The following is a 27,692-nucleotide window of genomic DNA, read 5'->3' as shown; positions in this document are numbered from 1 at the left end:
GGAGGAGGGGGCATCTTGCCATTGTGTCTTCTGTTTACCGTGTGATTGGCGTTGGAAGGCTAGGCGCGATAACCAGGAAAAGCCTGGAATGTGTCAGCTCTGCGTTGCTGGTGAGTCTGTGCGCCGAAGACAGGTAGGGGGCGGCTGCCACACCAGGCAGGGTCGGTCTGAGGACCTGAACTGGACAAGCCCAGGCAGGATGGCCAGTCCAGTCACGAGGCGAGGCGGGAAGGAGGAGCAACTTGGGACATCGCTATAGGCTACTGGGAAGGAGCAGCAAGCATGCGGCGGGGGACATGGGGCTCATTGTAAGCAAGGTGCCTGGCCTCCAGGGCGCTGGGAGCGCAGAAGCGCACAGTGCGGCCACCGGCCGGGCTGTGGGGGCGGACCACACATGTGGATGGCCAGGACAGCTCCTTAGAGAGCTCGCATTCCTCCCCATTGAGCTGGGTATGATTGTAATGGTTTGTTAAACAAACAAAGGACCTAAAGCTGTGAATGAGGGGAGAGAAAAGACTTAAGGTGAAAAGGAGAGGCGGCCCTGCTTGCCAGTGTTCCTCTCTTCTGAAGCTTTCGCCCCCATTTCCCCCGACATTCCTTTCTCCCTTTCAGTGAAGCCAGTGCAGGAACTGGGACAAGTTGCCTTGTCTCTCCAGTGCCCTTGCCTTTTAAAATGGAAACTGATGAAATGTGTAACATCTTAAAGAGAAAAAAAATTAACAACCGGAGTCATTTTAAAGGACCCGTGATAAATATTTTTATATTTCAATTTAAGTATTTCTGGATGAACCGTTTGCTCAGCATCATTTGAATCTATTGGACGTGGCATGGAAAGGCAAAGAGAACGTTCTGTAGTCATTTTGTCTGATAAAGAGGGTGAGTGCCCTCTGAGCTGGGCAGCCGGGCTTCCGGGAGAAGGGGAGTGAGGGTCTGAACAGGCACAGCGATTTTACCTTTTTAGATATGTACATAGTTCATAGTAAAGTGAGTTCTGGATGCTCATTTGTTGAAAAAGCCCAGGGGAAAAAAGAGTCTAAGTTGTCATTTACCAATTGCCAATTATATTCGTGTCCATTTGGGTAATCAGATATTGGGTCTCAGGCTCATTGCATGTAAAAAAGGACCGTGTAGAGTTTCAGAACGGAACTGTTAAATCTGCGGTTCTCTCAGGGTCCAGAAGTTGTCCACGGGGGAGAGGGAGAAGTAAGCACTTGCAACTTTTGTCCTGTGTAAAGGAATCTGTTGATGGAAGTGTCCTCGCTGTCACCGGCCCCCCCCACCCCCCTGTGCCCTTGGGGACAGCGCTGCCTCCTGTCCAGGCCCATCTCCTACTCCTCCCCTTATCCTCACGCCTGCCTTCCAGCCGGCTTCGCCCATGGGACAGACGGATGGACGCCGCAGGCTGCCCCGTGCTGCTGTGGGCCTCTGCCCCTGTGCGCCCCTCCTACGGCCTGCAGCCCCCCTCGCCCACCTGCTGCACGCCAGCCTCGCCTCCGTGGCCAGTGTCAGAGTTTCAGAAAGGAAGAGCAGAAGTCCTCTCTCATTCCGCCACCCGGAGATACTTTGCTGACAGTGCTGTTTGCAGGCCTTTTTCTATTTACTTAGAAATACTGTTGTTTCCGAATCAAACAGTCCATCGAGGTCTTGAGTGTCTTTTCCAGACCTCCTGTAGCTTTTATGTTTCCCTCAAGAGATTTTTAACTCATGAATCTGGCTTCCCGTCATCAGGGTGCGAGTATGCTTTTCTTCTTCTTCTTTTCCTTCCTCCCTCCCTCCCTCCCTTCTTTCCTTCCTTTCTTTCTTCCTTACTTTCTTTTTCTTTCTTTCCCTCAGTCTGAGCCTTTACCCTCACACACTTCCTGGGAAGGAACCAGGCTTTCTTTTCCCTAGAATGGTACCTGTCTTAGGACAATAGGCCCTGCCGCTAATGAGGTAAGTTTTGGTGCCTCGGCGCCCTACTCTTAGAGACCCAGGAAGAGAGAGCACTGGCTGTCAGCTCTAGAAGCACACCCTAAAAGGGCAAGGCCAGTCGCAGATGGTTTGTTGGGAGGGAGGAGGGGGATCTAGTTTCAGCCGTCATAAAAGAAGAGTCCCCATCCCTGACTTTATGACTAGAAAATCTCCTCATACCAGAGGCTCTCGTGTGGGTTTCAGGACTGCTGTCCACCCCTCGCCCCCCATGCCAGCTGGAGGCCATGAGCAGTCTCCCTGAGACCAGGTCCGTTCCGTCTGAGCTTGAGAACCAGCCCGGGACTTCACGCTTGCTTCTCTGGATGTGCGCGCTGGTTTTGCTTGTGGATATTTGATATTCCTTCCTAAATGGACTTAAAAATACCACGTGGGGAGAAGAAGGGAGCGGGAGGTTTCAGCATGGTGCAGAGGGACCTGTTCTGGAACAGTGCTTTGGCCACGGCTGGAGAGGCCCAGCTGGGCGAGCCCCTCTGCTTCCAATTTGTCCGGGACTGGGGTGGGGGGGTGTGCTTCAGGGAGGAGCCTCTGTGGGGATGGAGCCCGGCCCCCTGGGGCAGCAGTCCTTGCCCCTGGGTGGTGTGGCTTCTCTTCGGAGGCTTCCGTGGCTCTTGGAGGCTCATGCTCCTGGGTTTCTGCCTTTTCCATTGTTTCTTAGGGCTTCCTCCGGTTTCAGTGGAGACAGAGAGCCCGAGGCGCTCTCTCCTTACTTCTACCTCTTCATCTCCCACCTTCCCCACCCCACTCCACGCAGACTCCGAGTGTTTCTTGACTGTTAAATAGCTTAGACAGATCTTCAATCAGCTAAACACATTTTAACAAAGAAAGGTTCCCACCTGTAAAACTACTTTCTCCTACTAGACGGGGCAACCAGACAGGGGTTTTGAGCTGTTAGGGTCCTGTTTTATATTGTAACCATCTAGAAATTATTTTGAAACATCACGTTTTTTTAATGCAAATTTTCATTTTGCTTATTTTTTTATCGCCATAGGCTTGTCACTACACTATCTTACCCAAGAGAAGTAGGGGAATTTAGCAGCAGAATGCTGCTTTTGCTCTTGGAACCTCTAAAAATTACTTGTCCCCACAAGCCTTCTTCTGCCCTGTTCTGCAATGCAGAATAGATACCCTAAGGGAAAATCGATTTAGCTACAGCCTGCCATAAAGAAAACAAATTCCTTCTCACCCCCAGGACAACCCAATTTACCAAATGATGCTGGGAAGGACAAACATTGGTGATCAAAGTTGAGCACGTGGGCTTAATGACAGGCTCTGAGGCCACCCAGGTAGCGCTCCGAGTAACACAGAGTCACTTACAGAAGCCAGATTTGGAATGGTATCCACTTCCCTGGAGCCAAAGGGTGTCATTCGCAGTATTGGTCTAGAAAAGAGCCTCAGCCCCTCCTTCATGCCGTAGGTCTCCTCACTGGCCTCCATGCCCATTGGGCACCATTGGATTGAACAGGTCTAAAACTAGTGTTCACCTGGGCAGAGCGTATAGACTAAACTCGGAGAGATGCAGGGAGCAGCAGCATGGCCATGTAGCAGGTCTATAACGAGTTCCTCATGCGCATGTTTGGCTGGACTTTTCTTCCGGGATTCCTCCTTCCTTTCCTTCTCTGCCACCACAGACACCCCTTTCCTGTGACCTAACCTAAATCCTAATCTAACTAGTCTGTTTACGAAGTGCCCTTGCACCCTGCCCTCTCTTCTTTCCAGGTCACTGTTAGCTCTTCTGAGACATGGCAGAAGCCAGAATGGTCTCACCACTCTCCAGTATATCCTTCACATCTCTGCCGTCATTATTGTCACCGACTATGATCTGATGACAAGTCCGGAGCTTTAATGGGTTCTTGCCCGGCGCCTTGGTATCAGTCCTGGGTTGTCCTTGCTTCTTGTGGTTTGGCTCCTCTCCGTCTTCTTGATAGATTCCTATGCCTAGGCCCTTCCCAGCGTTTCTTTCCGTTCCTGTGGAGACTGTTTCGTTAGCGTTCTGTACTTCCTTCTACCTCTTCTCTTTCCACCTCCTTCACTCCACACTAGCACATAAACTCAGTTAGTGGCTAGCCTTGACTAAATAGGTTAGTCAACCTACTAAAGTATTACAACCACAAAACCCACCTTTCCGTAGTGGAATGAATCAGTTTATCTCTGAACCTTCATGATTTGCCCTTTGCCTCCCTTTCTGGCCTGTTTGTCTACAGTGCCCCCATATTTGCATCATATTCCAGTCATACTGAACTACTTATTTTCAAGTGTCCTATGCTGATTCATTCCCTCGGCCTGAAATAGACCACCTCCCCACTTAAGCACTTGGTAAACTTGCAGGCTCAGCTTTAACTTCGGCTTCTCCATGAGACCTCTCTTGATCTCTCAAGCAAGAGATGATCACACCTTAGACAACTGTATTCTTTATCCACCTTGAATTCTGATAATTATTTTCACTTTTTATCAGGCATAAATCTTCACAGAGTGATTTAATTATATCTGTTGACCCCTAAGGAAGAGCATCTTTGAATGTCTGTCCATGACTCCAGTCTTATATGTTGTCTCTCTCACTTTCACGAGGCATTACTTGGTTTTGCCTGACTTTCTCATATTTGGCCAATGTCGTTGGTTTAAAAATTGAATTTCATTCCAGTGTGTTTTTGTGGGTGGGTGAATGGGTGTTAAAAAATAAAACAGAAAATGTCAGATGTGGTAAGTATGTGACAAAAGGGGCGGGGGGAAGGCAGTCCCGTAGAGTGGAAAAGTATAGGGAAGTTGTTTGATGGACCAAGAACTCTCACCTGGATAAAATTGTGCATATTTTTGTTTCTGTATTAGTTATCGGAGTTTCCCCTTCTGTGAAGTGCCTTTTTATTTTTTATTCTTGCCTGAAGTTTTCAAGTTTTGTTTTAAACATTAAGCCTGTAATCTGTCTAGAATTTTTATATATGGTGCGTGATGGGAATCCAATTTCCTTATTTTCCACATGGATAACCAATTATTAAGTAGTCTCTTCTGTCCCCAGTGATTACTGTCCAAGCCCTGTCATATATTGTTTCCATACAAGGGTGGGTCAGTTTCTTGGCTATTCATTCTACTCCATTGGTCCACATGTCTCATCTTGTGCCTTAGTATGTAATACTGCCTTAATTACGGTAGCTTTAAAAACAAAAAAACCTTATCCATTATCTCTTACCTTTTACTTCTTTGGGAGATACCATGGTCTGTTTGTATGATTATGAGTATGATCCAATCCAGTAGGACTAGGAAGTTCTTGGCTCTTCTTGGGCTTTTCCTTTTCCATATAAAATTTAGAATGATCAGCGTTCTAACAAAGAACCCTGTTGAATTTATACTACCACTTCATTGAATTAATATATAAATATGGAAAAAACTGACAGTATTACAATAATTCTATCTGTATTTCCCTATTCATGAACATGGTATATTTTTCCATATACCATCCTTCTATAATGTCTTTCAGTATAGTTTTAAAATTGCTCCGTAAATATATGGTATCTTTGTGGTTAGATTTATTCCTAGATATCTTTGTTTTGTGGCACATGTATATGGTATTTTTAATTATATTTCTGTTGGCTAGGCATTTAGAAATACAGTTGATTTTATATTTTGATTTTTATAACTAAATATCTTGCCAAACTTCTCTATTATTCTGTGTATGGATTCTTTGGAGTTTTCTGTGTAGACAGTCATCTATAAATAAGGAAAGATCTATTCCATTCCAATTTTATCTTTCATCTCTTTATAGCTTTATTGTAGGTCCATTCTAGTACAAATGTTTTAATAAGGTGCGGTGTTTAATAGGTATCTTTATCATATGATGAAGATAGCCGTTTCACTAACTTAAGAATTACCTCCTCTTTTCTGTTTTTTTGTCAAATAGTGCATTTTTTGACCATTTAACCTATGAACGATTTTATTGTTAGTCTCTGGGTTATATTAGCTGGTTTATAAAAGGTTGGTTGATGGTGTTAATCACTAGTGAGCATTAGGAGGAGCACATGTAGAAATAGCAGGTACCCTCAAAAGAAGCCACACTGGCAAACATAAAGGTGCCCAAGAGTCATCAGATGAGTTTCTGCTGATTCTCATATACTCCCCCAGAGAGTTTGACTCAAATCCCTGCCCCTGGGTCTTGCCCTTGCTATTGCCTTTTCTGTTGTTTTCTTTAAAATATCTCTGTGTGTATGTCTGTGTTTTATAGTTCTTTTAGGGATATCTCTCTCTCTTCTATTTAGAGTTGTTTTTGAAGTTTTCTTTTCCCCATAGAGTCATTGTCATCTTTTCCTAGCTGCTTTTTTCTATTTATTCTGTGTCAGTTTTTCTTATTAGATGCTTTCTTCTGATTTCTGGTGATCCTCAGCTATCTGCTGATTTATGAGTGGAGCCATTAAAAAGCTGATGGAAGCTTTGTGTACTTAAATAGGGCTTGTTGTGGGTCAATGCAGGTAAACCTGGGGACTGCCATTTGTCCTCGTAATTAGTTCCTTTCTCTTGTGCTGGTCAGCTTTCCCAGAGAAGTCTCCTGGAGGGGATGGGCCTGGTCGCCAGTGTTCCAATAGCCCGATAGCCAGATAGGGCGTTTACAAACTTGCACTGAAGTCCCTCAGTTTCAGCAGAGTGCACCACCCACAGACCCTCTCCTGGGAGGGGGTCAGAGGGCTGAATGCTTCACCAGCAGACATTCCCACTCTTTCAGTTCTTACACCCACTCTCCCCTCCCCTCCAGAGTTACCTAGTGCCCACATTTCTGAGTGTCTTGATGGGTTCCACAGGGTAAATCAGGTTGTCCCATAGCTTTTCATTGCTGGCTTAGATTTGAGCTTTCTGAGGACTGCGAAGCCAGTTACTGCTTGTTTTCCTGCTTTCCAGCTCCCAACATTTTGTTGCAGTTTTCTCCTCTCGTGTTATCTTTGGCTGTATTTTTGAAAAATCTCATTAATACTGTTTTAGTAGAGTTTCAGGAGAGACTGGAGCCACACACTTTTATTCAATTTGCCATCTTTCACTAGATTTTACTCAACTATCTGTAAATAGAAAGTTCGCACCCTGTCCTTATTGCCATTTTCTGTCTAGTGCGTAGATTTGATGTTCTGAAGCTGTGGTGTAATCAACCAGAGAGCTTTCTCATTACTTTGCTCTCTGAATATTAGATACATAAGTCACTTTGCTTTCTTGTTTATTTTAGGCCTTGTTTCCAAGAAAATAAGAGCTTAGTCACTGAGTTAACAAAGTTAAGTCTCTCAAGGTAACAGTTTAAAAGTCAGCAGGCAGCAAACCTGACTGTTCAGCAGGTGGTGGGGAAATTGCTCCGGGCGGCACCCCCCAGGGCGGAACACAGGGGCAGGGCAGTCAGGGCTCCCCCTCACCGGGAGAACAAGTGGTCTCAGACGTCTTAAGGTGGAGATGTCGAATAGGCTGTTGAATAAGTAGTTCTGGAGGGAACACGAGAACGTTTTGTGGATGTAGATTTTCACCAAACCGATTTTGCTCTAATTTAGCTGTGGTGTGAGCTACTTTTATCTCCACCACAGTCTCCTTAGCCCAAGCCCCCCAGGTTTCAGCGGGACTTTCTAATCGCTTCCTCCCAGGTTCACCATCTCCCCAAGCAGACAGGGAGCTCATTCCTCTGCCTGGGAGTGACGGGAAGAAGGAAGAGTTGGCCAGGTGGGCAGGGGTGGCAGGACATTCTAGGAAGGGGCATTGTGTGGAAAACACAGAGGCGTGACAGAACGTGGGACATTGAGGAAATACCAGGTGGACTGACCTGCAGCCTTGGTTGCTACCGGGCCTTTGTAGGAAAGAGGTGTGCAGACACGGCAGGGTGTCAAGCCTTATGGATCCAGCTTAAGAGTTCATCCCAGGCGCTGTCAGCTCAGGTGTTAGTGGATTTCAGTGATGACATCTTAATACTGTATTGAGGATAAATACACAGACATTTTCCATATAAAAGATTTTCAAAGGTGCTGACAAATGAACCCCTATGATTTTGAGGGTAGTCTGCCCTCTAGGCAGAAGGTAGGCCTGTCTTACATGATAGTTATCCTCTGTAGCCATATTTTTAAATCTATTTTTTATGTAATCTCTGTGCCCACTGCGGGGCTTATACTCATGACCCTGAGATCAGTAGTCACATGCTCTATCGACATGAGCCAGCCAGGTGCCCCCCCGCCACCGTGGTCCTATTTGAAATGAAATTTGTACAAGTTGTTTACTGCTTGAATTTCAGAAGAACATTATTATAGAACCTTTTTTGTTTTTTCTTATCAGGTTTTTCTAACCTGATAAAATGCAGTGATACAAAATATATGGCCCGTGGCTTAGGACGTATCCGTGACTTTGTGAACACACTGAGTTGATGGCACCAAGAAGGTTTTGTTTTATGTTTTCATCTAAGTCAATGGCCTTTACCCTGTTTGAATCTTGGAATCCTTAGCAAATCTGAAAGAAAGCTTTGGTCCCTCTCCCCATAAGAACTCCAATATACATGCCTCCTAATTTGCACAAAATTTTAGAGAATTCACAGCCACTTATGAACCCTTGCTCTAGGTTAAGAGTGAAAACCTAGCCACAGCCATCTGGTAAGGTACTCATCAAGGCCTCACATTTGTTATCCACAACCAAGTTAGTCCTGCCCTGTGAGCACCTGTTTTGCTGATTAGACATACACTGAGCCCCAACTTGTCTGCCATACTGGGTCAGATACAATACCTACCAAACTTTACAGTGCATGTGCATAATAAGAAATAACTACCTAGAGGTTCTGAGAATCATCTTCTTTATCTTGCTGATGTTTCTGGATAGTTTTTCTGTTGATGTTAGAAACTTGCTACCAAAGTCCTTCAAAGAACTGATACTAAGAGAAGCACCCTCTCTAGAGGGCTCCTAGAGCCAAATAAGCAATGAGCTTCCACCCACCCTGCTCCATGATTGGCTGTTTCATATTTTGTGAGCATAAGAAGAAAACAGAAACTTGATAGAGGCCCTTTTACAACTGTTTTTCACACATTTATATAAAAACAATCCCAAGTTATGGGAGTATGAGACACAGGGAAATGTTTGGAGCAGAACCTTCTTATCCACAAGGAATGGTGATGAATGGAGTCAAAAAAAGAGCTTAGAGTACCCATGTTGGAAGATTAAAAATGGAAATTCAGTTTCTTCTCAGAAATGGGCCTTGCATTGTGTCACTGGGCACAATGGAAATAGAAGCCAGAAGTCATAGTTTATTTTGAGAATGTTGAAGAACATTTGTCGTCCCCCATTAGCTGATTGTGTTATGCAGCACTGGGGACATCCTAGAACCACACTTGTGCTCTGACCTCTACCATCGTATACCACCCGCGCTCAGGGAACAGTCTTTCCTAGCTGTTGCCATATATATATGTTCTTATTCCAATCTGATCCTCACTCATCCCCAAAATAATCAGCATGAACAGAATGAAGCAGATGGCACTAGCCTTCTTTGGCATACTGGCAGATCTGTATCACTCACTCACTATTTTTAGAATCAAGGGGATTGAAAATTATGTCCTGAGATGTTTTGGGGGAAGACTTACTATCTCTCCAGGGTGACAGGTGTTGAAATATTACCATATTTAAGACTCAAATGCAATCTGTATGTCAAGTCACAGAATAGACTACCATCAGGACCATCCCATTGTCAGTTCTCTGTTAGGACTGTTGGTGGTTTGCCAGATAATAGAAAGTTAATCACGGGTCTGTTTTAAGGATGTGGCCAGAAAGCGCATCAGGTTTCAACCAAAGATTGGAATCAGCGGCAGCCAGCCAGTACTGGTCATGTACGTGGAGATGGGGGACGTTGTATTATCCCCACGGTTTATTTTTTTAAAAATAGCTGAGCTTTGATCCTCAGCCACAATGCATTTATAATCTGTTGAGAAAGACTATTTTTATAGGAGTTTGTGATAATATCATGAAAACAGTGTAAATATTTATATTTGAGGGTCCACATTAATGAAATACACAGTTATGGTGAATGAAACGTTAAAACTATTTGAATTTGAATTCATCATTAAAAAAGACTTCCTGAAGAAATTAGAGTGTTCATTATCACATAATTAATTCAGTTCAACATTTGAGGACCAACTTTGCACTTGGTGTTGGGCAAGGTGTATTTAACACATAGACCTAGAACACACACAGTCTTGGGAAAAGACATTCATGAAATAAGTTAAATATGTATAAAAATGTTTCAGTGACATTTGTTCTTTGAAAGTTCCATGGGGACCACAGGGAGGAAATGTGTGTCATGTTTAAATAAAACATGCCATGTCTAAAAATCCCTGATTATATACCCACCATCTTTGAGGGGCCAAGCCAAGGAAAATGTAGGTAATGATGTCCATGACTGTTGGGCTCTGGAATCTAGGGAAGTGGCTGGAAAGTGGATCTGGGAAAATTTTATTTAGTGCTAAAGGGCAGGTACTCTTTTTTTTTTTTTAAGTCTAAATTGAATAAATCTTACATTTCCTTCGTATTCTTGGTGTGTTGGTAAGCTATCAGCCAAAGTTGGTATCTGTTGAGAAAGAATTTTTACCTGCAGTGTCATAGGTCTTGTCTGCATGTGTGAGCCATTTGTGTTCCTCCCACTGTGAATAATTGATGGTAGGTTATGTAGAGGGAGAGAACGTGTGTTTTTCTCTTGTATCCATAGCTGGAGTGGCTAGAACCCCATGCCAGTTGTGCAGCTGATGGCTTCTACTTTTAATCCCAGTGTTTCACAAACAACCTATATTTGTGTGGTGTGTTTTTAGATTACCGCATATCTCAGATCCCTCTTGTTCCAGTTGGTTGTCCCCAGCAGTCCATTATATGCATCAGGTCGTGTCACAAACGAGGGAACATGCAAGATGTAGCGAACAAATGGGCAAGCTAGAATTTGAACTGGGGAATCCGTCCACGGTATTCATAGAGCAAGGGACTCGTTCTACATAAACCCCTCCCACGCTTCAGGGAGACACCTGAGGGTGAATCAGCAGCACAGGTGGCTGAAGGAAAGCAGAACCTTGCCGTCCTCTCTCTCAGGCGTGACGCTGAGCTGTGCTACTGAGTCCAGCAGCCACTAGCCACATGAGGCTACTTTAACAACAATTTCAGTGTCTTAGCATCGCATTTTGAGTGTTCGGTAGCCATCACGTATGTGACATTTCCGTCATCACAGAAAGTTCTCTTGGACATACTCGTCATCTCTCATAAAGCAAGAGTGGGGAGAATGAACTTAGTGAAGCTGAAAGAAGTGTATATGCAGGGGATTGTTGGAAGGGAGAGAAAATGCCCCCCACCAAGCCAGCTCTTCTCCTGAGGGACTGGTGCTATTTTGAGTTCAGCTATGATGAGAACAAGGAAAAGATGAATTTCAAACTTCAAACTGTGTGTACATTTTAATCTTTTTTGATCTGGAGAGAACACAGAAATTTCAAGTGAATGAGTATATTCAGTGACAATGATAAACTCTATGGCTTTTATAGCTGGGCCAGTATTACGGCCAGACTTGGGCTGGACGAGAAGTAGGACACATCAGGAGACCTGGCAGCAAAAACTCGGCCACACAGGATAGCGTTCCTGGAAGGAGTCATTTTGTCTGTGGCCAGTTGTTGGGGATGCCTCAGGGGAGGGCTTTGGGCATGAATGGCAATACTGTGAGGGGACAAGGAGCTGGGGGAGAGGGGCTCGGTTCAAGTCACACTTGGTGACAGAGGAACAAGGTATGTGCGTGCTACCATCAGAAGGAAGGTTTGGTGCCGAGATGCTGGCTGAGAAGGCCCGTGTCCCTAGCTTTGGACCAGTGTGCATGTCCACTCTGAGGGTTCCAGGCAGGTGGGGCACCTCAGTGAGGGGTATGTGCCTGGAACTCTGACCAGACACTGAAAACATCTGAGCTAGCTGATGAGGAAAGCAACAAGTTTGCTGCAGTTTTTGCCCATTAGAAAAGGAGTGTTGGTTTTTCTGCGCACATGTGCTGTGAGCCGGTGTGTGTAAAGATGCTTCGATTGTTATTACAATAAAATTTCACCTAGCTAGACTCCAGCTCTCCGATCTGAAAGTAACTGTGAAAAGGTAAGTAAAAATTAACTTTTAACAATAAAGAGCAGCTCTAAAGACTGGGCGGTCCACGAAAGCCTGCAGGAAACAGGCACTTGAAGACCTGCTGTGATTGGTCCCTTTACCCAGTGCTCCGCTTCCTTGGCAAAGCTCAGAAAAGGCTGGCCTGCATACAAAAGCTACTCCAGTGTGTTTAATGTAAACATAGAGTACTCTAATTTTTTTTAAGTATTGGCACTTGAAAGGTTAGCATCCACTTGCCTGCGAATTACTCTCTTGAGAAAAGTACAGGATTCTAGGTAGTCAGGGTGTGACTGCGTTGTTCGGGACCGCCTGAGACGTCAGCCTCCTCACGGGATGGTCCAGCAGTAGAACCAGAAGAGCCTGGGTTTGGGGGACTTGCCTGGGTTGGAACGGTGCTGGCGATTTGGGTTTGAGACAGGTTGAGATTGAGAAGGCAGCAGGCCCCCCTCCTGGAAGTGGTCTGCAAACACGTAGCTGGCCCTCCAGGGTGGGGCTGCGGAGTGAGGAAATGTCCCTATAAACCAAGGGGAAGAGATTAGGAGAACAATTCACTAGAGGATGCTACCTGTACCTCCGAAGGCAGCCTGAGCCTCCATTGTTTCTGGGAGATTCTGTCTCTGCTCCGCACGCCCTGCAGCAGTGAGCTAACCTAGCTTTATTCACATTTTGTTGGCATCCTTGAGTTGAGACCTTCAGCCTGGTAGCCTTGCAAACAAATTAACTTGGATGTATACAAATTATTTCATCTCATCCCGTGGAAGTTTAAACAGGTGTGATCAACAATGTATGTTATGCTAACAACGAGCAAAGAGGAGGAGCGCATGGTTTGAATAAGCAGAGATGATTTTTGTTTCTGTAGCAGTAAAACACTCCAATGCACAGGGGAGGTGTTTTTTTGTTGGTTTTGTTTTGTTTTTTTGTTTTTTAATTGGTCGACTGAGTCTCCCACTGACCTGAAGTCATGATCTGAAGTAGCTAATACCGTGTCTATGGAAATAGCGGTCTCTGTCGAAGGGAGCGCGTGCTTCCTGTACCGTCGAAACACTGTGCGGCCTCCTCACCAGTTAGGACTTAAGTGCTGAAGGATCGGTGGAAGCGCACAGGGAGGAGGGAGACTTGGGGGCTGCACTGGGGCCATTTAAAGAAACGTGTTGATTCTGGGTAGTTGATGCTGAACTAGTAGGGGAGGAAGAGCATTGTTTTCAAATGGCTAATTCAAGAACACTGTTCCTCTGTTCCTCTTTCCACAGATGGTCTGGTGATCCAGGATATGCGCCAGCTCTAGTGATGCAGATTACCTTTCTGCTCCTGGAACCTCACCTGTGCCTCCGACATTCTCCTCCCAGCCCGAGACTGCATATATAAACTGGGATGTGGGAAAGCAGGAAGCAAAGCTCATGGTAACTGAGAGGCCCATATCTGGGTAGAACCAGGCCCAGGCCCACGACGCGGCCTCTCCCCTGACCTGGAGTTCAGGCTGCCGTGGCTCCGCTCATGTGCTCAGCACCATCCTTCTTTTTGTGCTTAAATGGCACAGCATTTGGTCAGCGCATCTGAAAAGGAAGGTGTGAGAAGTAAAGCCCATGGCCACCTATCCCTGCCAATTATGTGGCAAGACGTTCCTCACCCTGGAGAAGTTCACTATCCACAATTATACCCACTCCAGGGAGCGACCTTACAAGTGCTTGCAGCCAGACTGTGGCAAAGCCTTCATTTCCAGATATAAATTAATGAGGTGAGAGGCTCTGGAAAAGGTATGCACTTTTACACATACCTTTAAATGGCTTAGCTAGCCCCCTGACCAGACACTGCAAGGGAAAATGGATGCAGGATGCGGACGCACGCTAGCCCCTAACACACCCCTGTTTACTGTGGTTTTCTGTGACAGTGTTGCATGTAGCATTGGTTCATTCTTTTAACATTCTTTCCTGTGGTCCTACGGTATGCCAGGCATAAAAACAGAGAGATGAAAAGACCCATGCTGGAGAGAGAGTTATGCAAACAATAAAATGCAGCGTAAGTTCTTTGACAGAGCTACGCAGGTGGAAGGAGCCGTTCTCCACAGCTTGATGAGCGCCAGCAAAGCTTCTCAGACAGGGAATCCTGGGCTGTGACAGAAAGAATGACCAGGAGGTGGACAGAGAGGAGGTTCTGGGGAAGCCCAAAGGCTTGACCTTAAAGCACACAAGTACAGAGGGTAGCGGTGGAGGAGGGACGGGTGAGGCTCAGACTGGAGGCAAAAAAGGAAGCCGCTCCTAACAGGCCTTATCCGCTGTCCTGAAGAGTTTATTTATTCTCCTGAGTCTAAGTGGTGAAACATGGGATTTTGATTAGGATGTTAGAAAGATGGTTCATAGTAATTTGGAGGAGAGAGAAGAGGCAAGTGGACAGCTGTGAAGTATGAGGTTACAGTCCGGGTCCTGATAGGATGGAGAGGAGGGAACATCTCCCAAGTGTCAGTTTATGAAGGCTTTTCTCAACTTGGGAGCAGTCTGTCCAGCCTAACAGGTGGAATTCTGTTGGGTATACAGGTGTTGAGGATATGCATTTAATTGGATTTTTAAAAGCATCCATGTTACACGGTTTTAGCAGACCAGTCCCCCCCCTTTTTTTTTAAAGAATAGTACATTTAGTCTGAATTATTTCTTGAACGACTGTTAGATGCTCACCTCCATGAGGGAAATGAATCTATGAGCTATAGCTTCTGCCTCCAAAAGTTTTTATGTCCTAGAAAAGACAAAACCTACGTAACACCCCTCAGTTGCGCACCGGTCTTGAGAATGGTCGTTGAGCATGAACGTTGTGTGCTGCGTCTGAGGTCCACATGCAGAATCCCCACTACTGTGGGCTGCTTTGGACACCTGGTTAAGGGAACTCTGTCATTTGCCTGTCATCTTCATGATGTGAACTTCAGACCTGCAACTTTCAGACTTACAACACAGATCAGAGTCAAAATTTGGCCAGAGAGGATTTCCCTCTGAGTGGTATTAACATGGACCACATTATTACTAAATCTTGGAGTGCTCTTGGAGGAACGCACTTGGAAGTTTTAAAAAGGCTAAATTATGCTCCTGGCCCTTTAGAATACCACTGTCATAGATAAATGTAATATGATCTCGTTTTTAAAATAAGCCAATAAATGCATAGGTATTTTAAAATTCAAATGGGTTCTGTACATAGGCCAACATTTAGTTGCCATAAATATGTAAGTATTGAGTGCCTACTGTGTGCACCGATAGTGTTGCAAAGCCTTCCTGTTTTGCAACAAGCTGCTCCTGGGGACGCGGTGATTGTTCCCCGCACGCCGGAACCAGCTGTCGCTGCAGGAAACCCGCTGTGAGGCTGTGATGGAGTGAATGAGGACGAGGCACGTATAGGACGGAACTACTGGGAGAAGACAGTGGAGCTGACAATTGGAATGACAGGAATTAGGTGGGATTACTGTGGTAGGGCGCACTCAGGTTGTCTGAAGCAATTTGTTTAGGCCGTGGTAGTTCTGAGTAAGGGAAACAACTTGCCCAGGGAAGGGTGTGAAGGAAGGCAGAAACAGGCAGCCGTGCACCTTGTGCAAGGACCCGCCGGCCCTGCACGGCCGCCAGCATGGCGTGCCTCTCCGCCCCAAGCAGCGGCCCTAAAACCGAATGGAAGAGTGGTGAGATGGTGGGGATGCTTTCGGCTTTTGGTTTTCAGTTTTTACGATGGGCAGCATTCCCTCCCATTTCCCTCAGTTGCAACATAGGCTCCATTTTATCAGCAGAGTTTGGAGAAAAGAACTTGCTTAACTAGAGAAGAGAACGTGGGTCCCAGTACAGCAACCGGGAAAAGCAGGTGGAAACAGCAAAAGGCAAGAAGGAAAGATGATTTGGCAAGGCCGGTTGGAAGTCTTAACGTAAGCAGGGACCCTGGAGGAATTCCGAGGTCACTGGCACGGCCCAGGTGCCACACTTGGCGCTGCCTGAAGCACAGACTGAAACTGGTGGTTTCGTGGGCTGTGAGGCAAGAAGAGAAGTTGAGGGAAGGAAACCAGTTGAAGTAATTTCAGCTATAAGCTGATCATGTTCTGGATTGGGCCTGTTGCATGATGAGTAAGGGATCAATTGAAAGGGGGAAGAATTGGATGCTAGGCAGAGGAGAGAGTCAGAAATTCAGTGGAATTGCTCAATTAGACTTTGGTCAACCTGTGCCTTTCTCACAGGTAGTTAGGAGTAGGACAGTCCAGAGTTGTTAACTTGCCATTGATCTGTCTATCCATGGGAGATTAATGGAATCTAATCAGATCACAGTCCTCCACAAAGAAAAAAGGGAGAGAGGCATGAATAGACGAGCCCAGGCAGAGCTCTGGGGGCCCTATTCACTAGTACTGGATGAAATTGAAAATTGTTAAAATGCCAAGTTTGTAAATCATTCCTCCCTCACACCTATTCTTGATGATGTATCTGTGGATATCTTGTGTAAGAATGGGGTTGTTTGCCCTCTAACTAGGCTTGGAAGACCCCATCTGCAATGTATTTCAGCACATGTGGAACTTGGGGCCACAGCGTTCTTTTCCAGCTCTCAGATGCCTATTGCACTGGCTGCCGTCCCTCCATGTTGTTTGTATCATGGTACATAGCCCTGTGTATGTTGAGCTCTGGTGTGGAGGGAAGGGATGGAACTTCCTTTTCTTTCTATCCCCTGCACAAAGTCAGCTGATTTTTTTTTAAGGGAGAGAGGAGGAGAGAGAAGTTTTTGCTTTATTTTTAAGAAAATGACAGTTTGGCTCAAATGATCTTTATATTTTTGAACTGGCTACTGTAGACCCCTTACCAATTCTACCTCTAGAAAAGGATCAGGAATGGACAATGTAGGGTAGAAAGTTGGGTGAAAGGCATGATTAGTACACTTTTGACTTAAATCCTTTTGAGTTGTTAGAAATTCTTTTGTATCCAAAGCCACAAGTTCAGTTGCATCTCAGAGGCGTGCAGCCCTGTCTCCAGTTCTTCAAGATCCAGCCTACTTCCTAAAGGTCACTGGTAACTTCACTGGCAATTCATAAGGACTTTTTCTAAAAGGGCTAAACTGCTACAACCGTTGAAAGTTTTTCTTTGAGCTTCTGGGACAAGCCATAGTCATCCTAGTTGATCTGAAATTTCAGAATACTGGTTTTATATTTGTAAAGCACAGATCAGTTCTGGAAACCATCACAGTTCCATTTGTGTTGTAGTTCCACTGGTTTCCTAAAATCTAAACTCTGTTGGTTTTAAAAACTCAGTGATATGAGCAAATCCTCATATCAATTAAAGTTCAATTAAAACTTTAAAAAAGTCCATTTTAATAAGTGTATGATATAAAATGCCAAGCCCTGTATGTTAGTTTTCCTTCTAAAATAGCATCCGTAATGACAGCTTGTGGCTTGCCGGTAGGACATAACGTTGTTTCACGTCCATTTTAACTCTTTGAGGTATTCTGTCTTTAGAGCCTCTGGTGCCAGGGGCTGCACACCTCTGAAATGAGAGCTGATAGGAAAGTGCTAACTAGAGGAACGGAGATGGAAGTGTAAGGATCTCCTAGGCATGAGGCTCAGGCTCAGAGCACAGGTGGTGGGTGGTGTTCTGGGTCCAAGTGAACACTCTCTGAGGATAAGGATAGATTTTTCAGTGTTATTTCTGTGGCCTGAACTTTTTGCCTCAATCAATAAAGACCAAGCAGGAATTATATTTAGAAACAATAACCTAAAATCTGGGAAGGAAGTGTGAGGGGGGCCTGGGATTCTGTGTAGAAGGTAAATTGGGTCACTTTTGAAAATTCAGTAATTTCCAAAGAGCACAGAATACCCATTTAACCCCCTCTTGAAAATCACATTATTTTTAAATGTTTGTTTAGAAATCTTTGTATAGATGAGGAAAATATGTTCTCATTTTTTTCTCATATTTCTGAATATGTTTCTACAGGTATGAAAATTGTATTAGACCTTTAATGTAGTGCCTGTTTTTTTCTTATTATAAAGTTATATATCTGTAGAACCTGGGAAACACAGAAAAGCTATTTTTTAAATGAAAATCTCTTGAGCCAGCACCTAGAGAAAGCTATTAACATTTTCATATCATCCCCACACATTTGACTATTAAAACAATCTATTATGAAATTTTTCCTTCTGCTCCTAGGCACATGGCTACCCATTCACCCCAGAAATCTCACCAGTGTGCTCACTGTGAGAAGACATTCAACCGGAAAGACCACCTAAAGAACCACCTCCAAACTCATGACCCCAACAAAATGGCCTTTGGGTGTGAGGAGTGTGGGAAGAAGTACAACACCATGCTGGGCTACAAGAGGCACCTGGCCCTCCATGCGGCCAGCAGCGGCGACCTCACCTGTGGGGTCTGTGCCCTGGAGCTAGGGAGCACAGAAGTGCTGCTGGACCACCTCAAAGCCCATGCTGAAGAAAAGCCTCCCAGCGGAACCAAGGAAAAGAAGCACCAGTGCGACCACTGCGAAAGATGCTTCTATACCCGGAAAGACGTGCGGCGCCACCTGGTGGTCCACACAGGCTGCAAGGACTTCCTGTGCCAGTTCTGTGCCCAGAGATTTGGGCGCAAAGACCACCTCACTCGACATACCAAGAAGACACACTCACAGGAGCTGATGAAAGAGAGTCTGCAGTCTGGAGACCTTCTGAGCACCTTCCACTCCATCTCTCCCCAATTCCAACTGAAGGCTGCCCCGTTGTCTCCTTTCCCTCTAGGAGCTCCTGCACAGAACGGGCTTGCAAGTAGCTTGCCAGCTGAGGTACACAGCCACCCCCACAACCCCTCGGATCAAACCTCCCAGCCTGTACAACCGCTGCCAGAGCCCCTGGCCCCCCTCCACCCCGTAACATCTCCTAGCTCTCCTCCCCCTCCCCTCCAGAATCACAAGTACAACACCAGTTCTACCTCATACTCCCCACTTGCAAGCCTGCCCCTCAAAACAGATACTAAAGGATTTTGCAATATCAATTTGCTTGAGGACTTGCCTCTGCAAGAGCCTCAGTCACCTCACAAGCTCACCCCAGGTTTTGATCTGGCGAAGGGAAGTGCTGGTAAAGTAAACCTGCCCAAGGAGCTACCTGCGGATGCTGTGAACCTAACAATACCTGCCTCTTTGGACCTTTCCCCCCTGTTGGGCTTCTGGCAGCTGCCCCCCCCTGCTACCCAAAATGCCTTTGGGAATAGCACTCTCACCCTGGGGCCTGGGGAGTCTCTGCCCCACAGGTTAGGCTGTCTGGGGCAGCAGCAACAAGATCCCTCACTAGCCATGAGCACCATGAGCCTGGGCCAGCTCCCCCTTCCTCCCATTCCCCATGTATTCCCAGCTGGCACTGGCTCTGCCATCCTGCCTCATTTCCATCATGCATTCAGATGACTGGTTTTTAAAGTGTACTTTTCTTATTCTGGAAGGTGTTTTAAGAAGCATTTTAAACATCAGTTATAATAATACAAAGAAAGATTTGGAAAGCAGGACTGAGAATATGGCTTATTCAGTGATGACTGGCTTGAGATGAGAAGAGTTCTCGAACTGCATGTATTGTGCCAATCTGTCCTGAGTGTTCATGCTTTGTACCAAATTTAATAAGCAAGTATTCTTTAATGGAACTGCAAATATTGTCATAACCGACATCCAAACGAGGGCTGCTATATATAGGTGTTTGTCAAATTGAATTTAATCGTAAGCCATGATCATAATAATGTTAACTAATTTTATGTGGCACTGCCTAGTAAGGGAACTATGGAAAGGTTTGGATTTCTCCAAAATGGGAGAATTTTTAAAATAAGAAAATAACCTTTATATTGCATATTATAACTAGGCTGTGTATTTCTTTTCAGGGATTTTTCTACCTTCAGGGTTGGATGTAGTTTAGTTACTATTGCCATAGCCAACCTGTAGTTTTACAGAAACAATTTCTTGTGGAATAATAGACGTCTCCATTTTAAAGCATTTTAAATGTAGTTTGAATATTTTCCACAAGATGCTACAATGTGAGTTATCACTTCATTTATCTTAAAGACTAAACTGGTTGTCAGTTAAATCTGACAGAAAAAAAAAAAAATCACTGTGTAACCAGGTTAAGTGGTAAAATAATCCAGGCGTCAGTCAAAAAAAGCATTTTGCTGACTTTAATATTGATTATATTTTTTAACAGGAATTTAAGAAAATATTACTGGAATTTTAAAATATATATATATATTAAACAAGAATTTTCTTTGCTCTGGCTTAAAATACTACTCTGCTTAAGTATTTTTAATCACCAATAAATGCATTTTAAATTCATCATTTAAGTCAATATTAGTTTTATTCAAAAAGGTTAACATTTGCAATGTAACTATAATCTATGTCTTGAATTTGGTATCTAATGAGTTTTAAAAATATAAAACCTAACCTTTTTTTTAAAGCTCCTTTGTCTTTTGTGTTTAGAGGCTTTCTATATGAAGATATATCTTACATATAATAAACTCTACAAATCCTGCATACTTGACTTGACTGATTTTTATATACAACTCCACCCGCGTAACCACGGAGATGGAGATTAAAACATCTCCAGCTCCCTCACGCCCCCTCCTGGTCATTACTTCCCCCACAGAAGCTACTATTCTGACTACCCAGCATCTATTAGGAACTACTCTTTTTTTTTTTTTTTTAGTAAATTAGGATTTAAGGTGGAAGCTCATATGCTTAAGTTCCTAGCACTATTAATTTATTTCTAAAAATTACTCATACAACAAACACTTGGATCTTTCCATAACATTATGTAATTTGTTTGTTTCTGATATAAATGTCAGAGTACTGGCTACTGGAGTAGCCATGGTAGCCTGGGCTACCAGTTCCAGTTTTATACTGGTCCTTACCATTAATTTTTAGCACAAATTAGAAACTTTCCTATTCCTTATTGGGATTTCTTCAGAAAGTATTATGACCCCTTGAATCTGACAAGCCTGTTTATTTTTGTTTGTTTCACCTCTAATGAGGGTGGGAGTGGGTGGAGAGAAGGAAGCCTTGAGTACCTCTGCCCATCAAGGAAGCCTACTGACCAATGTGAGAAACCCTGGCCCACAGCCCTTACCAGTGATGCCGGGGACCATGTCAGGCAGCAGACAAGTGACCCGGGGCTTGGCTGTAGTATGTGGAACTGACATGGTAGAGCCTTAAGGTACAGTCTAACCTGGAAATGAGACAAAGGGATAAAGGTTATCTCTTCAGTCGGACTCCACTGGGATGCCTACCTCCATTCCTATATCTGCTTTTACCTCTCTGAGAGAAGGCGATCTGCTAGAGCATGAGGAGAGAGAGTACTGTCTCACCTTAGCCAAATCGCCCAAGATCCAGTCATAGAAGCTTCCACAAATACTTTTATATGGCTTAGTAGTCTTCAGTCCGTTCCAGGACACATAGCTGCTTTTCCTGAGCATAGAACAGCATTAGGTCCCCAAAATACAGATCCTAAGAGTTTCAGGTGTTGCATTTGCTGCACTACAAATGGGAGTAGGTTGGGATTCTCCTACTTAAATTAAGACAGGAAAGATGGCTTAATTCCTAATTGAAATTCCCTCAGGTCAAGAAAAAAAAAAGTTCTTACATGAAAAAGCATAGGTATAAAGGACTCTACAAAGTTTATTCACCCTGAGGATGGCAAAGAGAAGGAACAATTGAGAGCCATATGAAACCAGTGGTGGAATGACCAGCTGGCTTCTGATTGGGCCATGATAAATAAATAGCCTGAGTCTGCTTAAGAGTGTCCTTCCCACAGGAAGGGACGGTGATTGTAACTGTCCCTCCAAGGCAGTGTTTCTTCAAAAGCTGTGTGCACTGGTGTGAGACAATTCTTCATGGTATATAGATGGACACTTAAAATAGAACTACTTACTGATTAAAGTTCATTAGAAGCAAATATCAAAAACGGGATTTCACATTATGTAGACTGAAGCTAGGTAAAATACTATTTTCCTAGTTGAGTAAATACTAAGTAAAACTCCAAAGAGGAGGTTCTAACATCAAAGCAACATTTCTTTAAATGTAATTAAAACAAAAGTCAACCACGGTCATACAGGCTGATGTGTTGTTTAATATTGTTTTGAAAAGTTTAAAGGGAGTAATGAAGAAGAAAAGGTGAATCTGGTTTTTACTTATTGTGCATGATGTTTCAAGAAGAATCGTGGGCTTACAAACAGCCATCCGCCTCTCCTTCCCCTCCAGGCTCATGAGTTAAAGGGAGACAGTCTGAAAACAATAAAAGGCATTTACTTTAGAACTTCATTGTTTCCACATTGCGAAAGTTAAATAATATAGGCATCTTTATACTTTTAATTATTGTAACAAACTATTCACAATATTAAGAAAAAAGTCTCTAGAGCAGCCCTGATATTCAGTATCTATCTCAGGGAACTGTGCCTTTTGGGGGAAATGTGTTTGGAAAAAGGCACACGGTGGTAGCCTTCCAGGGCAAGATGAGGGATCATTCCCCTTTCCTGTTAAGTCCAGTCAGAACTGAATATCATTTTCAAACTATACGTTTAACAAAGTATGTTTCAAGAGCACACCTCTTATTAACCCAACCGAAGGTGAACCCAAATTTCTCTTGGTTTGCCTTCTATGGATTCATTCTCTTAAAGGCTTACTAACTATCTTGCACATTTGATGATCAGAAACACCTGGATTAGAACTTAATTTTTTTTTCTTACCTGGCCTCTAGGAGTTAATCTTTTTTAGAAGATTTAGTAAATCCTTGTCTGAGTTTTGCTCCAGAAGCAGGGTCCACAGCTAATCCTTTGCAGACATAAACAGATTTGTTATTATGTAAAAGCAAACATTAACAAGAAAAAAAAGGAATGATTATGAAATCCTCACATTGGATTCAAAAGTCTCTCTTCTTCCTTCTTGTTTTGTTCTGTTTTGTTTTGTAGCTATAGACAAGTACTCAGTCTCTATCCTGGGCCAAATAATAAGAAAACAGGGACAGTCTCAGGCACCTTCTCTCCTCTGTCCCTAGCCTTTCACTTATTCATGGATGGGCCCCTTGGACCACCACCTCAGGTGCTCTGCCATTTAAACAATCTGACTCTCACCACCTCTCCCCACTGCTGTCCTGGCTTTCGAAATGTTCCCTGAGTATATCATGTCTTCACAGTTCTTTGCCTGCTCTCATTCCAGAAAGGGTTTGATAAGCCTTATGGAAGCATGAGATGCCTTTCCTCCCAGGGGTTATTTACATAGCGATGGACTCATTCCACAAACAGGATTCTTTTCCTTTGTGCCCAGCAGCACTATTAGGTATGAGGATGAGAGAGTTTATAGATATAAGCATGCCATACTACTGTCTGTTTTATATCACATGGTATGGGACAGGAGTCTCAGAGAAATCATTTTTTGTAAAATGGAACAATGCCCCTCTGTCCTACAGCCCTCCATTCTACTCAGTGTTTTAGGAAGGGGAAGTCACCAAACAACCCAAGGAAATTGTGAATCAAACTATCAAAAGACACAGGAATAGAAAGTTTCCAGTGTTCATTTTACCAACAGATCTACAAGTTTTCGGTCTTCCAAAGAATCAGCAACTGACCCTCTGATACTCGTCACATTTGCTACATAATTAAAATAGCTAAGGAGGGGGTGCTAGTACAGGTAAGATGCTTAGCTTCCTCAAGTCCACTGGCTCCAGAAATAAAAGCAGAGCCCACCTCCACAAAGTTGTACAATGCAGTTCACTAAATACATGATGCAACACAGCTCCAGAACCCAGAACTGTATTTTTGCAGGGATCTTAGTCTCTGTAAGTACTGGAGGAGCTGTTGCTTGGCAGGACCGTCTCAGGAGATCAGTCCCTTGGATATCCAAACCCTCGAGAAAATAGCCACTAGTTAGAGATCTGCTGACTAGGTTATAAACTCACTTTCCAGCTGAACATTAGACTCTTTGTGAGACTACTGGGTGTTTACCCCAAAGATACAGACGTAGTGAAGAGAAGGGTCATATGCACCCCAATGTTCATAGCAGCATTGTCCACAATAGCTAAATCGTGGAAGGAGCCGAGATGCCCTTCAACAGATGACTGGATTGGGAAGTTGTGCTCCATATATACAATGGAATATTACTCAGCTATCAGAAAGAACGAGTTCTCAACATTTGCTGCAACATGGATGGCACTGGAGGAGATAATGCTAAGTGAAATAAGCCAAGCAGAGAAAGACAACTATCATATGATTTCTCTCATCTATGGAACATAAGAACTAGGATGATCGGTAGGGGAAGAAAGGGATAAAGAAAGGGGGGGGGTAATCAGAAGGGGGAATGAAACATGAGAGACTATGGACTATGAGAAACAAACTGAGGGCCTCAGAGGGCAGGGGGGTGGGGGAATGGGATAGACCGGTGATGGGTAGTAAGGAGGGCACGTATTGCATGGTGCACTGGGTGTTATACGCAACTAATGAATCATCGAGCTTTACATCGGAAACCGGGGATGTACTGTATGGTGACTAACATAATAAAAAATCATTTAAAAAAAAAAAAAAGAATCTTTGTGAGAATGAAGGAAGATCTACACCTCACTCCCAAACAACTTCCATACATAAATACATACATATATGTTACATATTACCTATTAAATATATTGATAAGTTGTAGATATTGTAGGTAATTATTATAAATGCATTATCTCCTTAATGTTTCCATTTCAGACCCAGTTTTCCCAAAGCAGACAAAGATCTGGTCAGCTCTGCCCCTATCTATGGAATTACTTGAGCAAGTCGTTTAGCCTCTCTGTGCTTCTCTTGCCTGTAAACCAGGAATCCAAACAGCACGTTTACCCCTGTGCCTCTGTGAGGATTAAATAAGTTAATATAGGTAGTGCTTAGAAGAGTGTCCAACGTAAATTTGGGCTGTTATCCATGAAGAAGGGAGTTATTTAGCACAGCAAAAAAAAAGTAGAAGCAACCTACCTGCTTGACACCAGGAAAAGAGCTAATAATTAAGTCACCTGTGATACTATGTTTTAAAAACACCACCACCTCTTTTGCCACAGGGAGATCTTCAAAACGAGTTAGTGAAAAAAATCAGGATGTGGATAGGGCCTACAATCCTACTTTGATGAGAGGGGGAAAAAATAAAGAGTATAAAGCAAAAAAAGTGGACGAAGATATTGGTTTTAACAGTGATCATGTCAGGATGTGGAATTTTAAGTGACTTTTATTTTCTTCACACCTTTTCTCCATTTTCCAATATTTTCTACACTAAGCATTCATTCTTACATGATACTTCTCAGAAATGCTCTTTCTCAAAAGCATTTTTTGCAGACAAACAACATAGCTAGAAACGAGGAGTTCCCAGACCACCGCGATTGCCTAACTCGCACAGGCGGGAGTGCCGGAGGATGCATGGCCGGCGTCTGTTTTTATCACAGACAGTCTGGGCGCCTCGCTGAGCCTTTATGGCTCCAGGGCCAGCCTTCCATTCTATAATTTCTGTTCACACCCCACCTCTTTTCTATGCTTTGGCCAAGTATGTCGTCTGCATTTTCATTTTCATAGCTTTACTCATTCCATCTTCAACTTTTCTCCACTGGTCAAAATCTAGCTCATCCCGAAAGCTCACCCCAAATGTCTCGACCTCCACGAAGCTTCTCTCTCAGACTGATAGCTCCCTCCTCCATAAAGCCTTGCGGGCAAAGTTGATCTCTTTCTTGTATCCCCTTAGAACTTTTATTTCTGACTGTTAAATATTCAATATAATTGACTCTCTCTCTCCCTAGACTTTTAAGACTCTATGGGCATAAGAAGCACCCATGCATAATAAGTATGTGATGAACAGATGAATCCTCCGCACATCCATGGCAGTGTCAATCAACCACATATGACATCACCTGCTTTCCTGCATCAGAGATCTTCCTGCACGTGCTCATCTTCTCCTAAGACTCTAGAATGGATAAGGACTGTGACTTACACACATGTATCTCCCCTGACTGTGAATTTAGAACAAAAGGCTGTACATGGAAGGTACTATAGGTTTCTTTTACTCAAGAGAGTTTAAGAATGAAAGCCGGAGTTTTAGGGAGTTAACTACCAGTTAGATGAAAGACAATAATAGGATTTATGTGGAAGGCGAGTGACACCAAGCGGCCTAAACTACTGATTATCAATCTACAAAGAGCAAAGCCCAGCAACTACAATTTTTAAAAGACTCTCATATCACAAATAAATTAAGACTGAGCAGAATAGAAACAATGGACAGTAAGATGCAAATCTGGTTCACACATGAGCCTGTTCATATTAGTGAAAGGCAGTGCTTTCCTCCAACCCTTAAATATTTTTGAGAATTCACCTCTTCTCAATATACTTCTTATATGTTCAATACACTTTCTCCCCAGAATGACTCCAAATGAAATATGACTAATTTAAGCGCACACCAACACTGGAGACTTTATATATAAATGTAAGAAGATGAGGGGCACCTGGGTGGCTCAGTCAGTCAGGGGTCCATCCAACTTTTGACTTCGGCTCAAGTCATGATCTAAGGGTCATGAATTGAGCCCCACGTTGGGCTCCATGCTGAGTGTGGAGTCTGCTTAAGGTTCTCTCTCTCTTTCTCCCTCTCCTTCTGCCCCTTCCCGCCCCTGCTCGCATGCATGCTCTAAAATAAATAAATCTTTAGAAAAAAAAAAATGTAAGCTGTGAGACTACAGGAAAAGACAAATTAAATTTTAAAAGCATCTTAAACCTGAAATAAAACAAAAACTATCACTTAAAGCTAATTAACATAATTCTAATTCACATAACAATTCTAATTCACGTGCCAATAATTTAGGTGGGAAATTACAGAATCAAGATACCTACTTTCTCTCATACATTTCAAGTATTAATTGAACATCTCACATGTGCCATGAACAATTCTAATAGGTAGGGATACAGTAGTACAATTAAAAATAGGCAAAGTAGACAGATCCCAACCTTCTTGAAACTTACATTCCTTTTTGGTGGTGGAAGACAAATATGTATTAGATATTAGATGGTGATGAATGCTATTCAATGAAACTACAAAGGGAATTATGGAGGGTTTGATTAAGTTTAAATGGAGAGGTTGCGGTGGGGGGGCCCTCAATCTGAAGATGACACTCAGCAAAGAACTGAAGGGAGCGAGCAGTGCAGATTAGTGGGGGACTGGTTTGGTTTTCAGCTGAAGGAGCAACCAGTGTATATGGGCCCTGAGCCCAGGAGTGGCAGGCCTGTTATGGTCAAGGAACAACACCGAGGCAGTGGTGGTACAGAACGTGCCTCCGTCTTAGCAGCATCACCATGGTCCTAAACCGCCATTACAAGTCAAGAGCAAACCTAATACGATTTGGCTTAGTTAGACCTACTGGCTACTAATCTATTTTCTTATGTATCAGAATGGTGTCTCTACAACATTCTGGCTAATATCACATACTGGGACATGTCACAGGACGTGTCACATATACTGGGATGTGTCACATACTGGGACACAAGACTTCGGAATTCTAGTTTAGGATCTTTTCACTTATGCCTTGATGCTACTTTAAAGAAATTACTTAGTCCAAGGAAGAAACCTTTCTTTATTTTCAACACTATACCTGACACTCTGTCTTCTTCCATTCCCAATCT

General features: G+C 43.7%; 2 protein-coding genes across 26 annotated transcripts in view; one reads left to right on the top strand and one right to left on the bottom strand.

Moving 5' to 3' along the window:
- PLAGL1 (PLAG1 like zinc finger 1) overlaps nt 1-20,551 on the top strand; it is a 109,397-nt gene extending 88,846 nt beyond the window's left edge. For 23 of the 25 annotated variants that reach the window (XM_040627914.1, XM_040627890.1, XM_040627904.1 and 20 more), the window contains 2 exons: nt 13,317-13,801; nt 18,210-20,551. In XM_040627914.1, the coding sequence (XP_040483848.1) occupies nt 13,650-13,801; nt 18,210-19,449 (1,392 nt within the window). In that variant the 5' untranslated portion in view covers nt 13,317-13,649 and the 3' untranslated portion in view covers nt 19,450-20,551. Of the gene's footprint in view, nt 1-13,316; nt 13,802-15,335; nt 15,499-18,209 lie in introns of all 25 variants that reach the window. The other 2 variants (XM_040627916.1, XM_040627915.1) reach the window with 2 other exon arrangements.
- Nucleotides 20,552-22,267: 1,716 nt separating this feature from the next.
- The window catches only part of ZC2HC1B (zinc finger C2HC-type containing 1B), a 43,085-nt gene continuing 37,660 nt past the window's right edge, over nt 22,268-27,692 (bottom strand). Inside the window, exons 7-8 of the mRNA XM_008695036.2 lie at nt 22,761-22,845; nt 22,268-22,299 (exon numbers count right to left, since the gene is read on the bottom strand). Of these exons, the coding sequence (XP_008693258.1) occupies nt 22,775-22,845 (71 nt within the window). The 3' untranslated portion in view covers nt 22,268-22,299; nt 22,761-22,774. The remainder of the gene's footprint in view (nt 22,300-22,760; nt 22,846-27,692) is intronic.

The sequence above is a fragment of the Ursus maritimus genome, unplaced genomic scaffold (genome assembly GCF_017311325.1).
Source record: "Ursus maritimus isolate PB19 unplaced genomic scaffold, ASM1731132v1 scaffold_13, whole genome shotgun sequence".
NCBI lineage: Eukaryota > Metazoa > Chordata > Mammalia > Carnivora > Ursidae > Ursus > Ursus maritimus.
The sequence above is the reverse complement of the archived record's forward strand: the minus strand, read 5'-3'. Positions and strand labels throughout refer to the sequence as shown.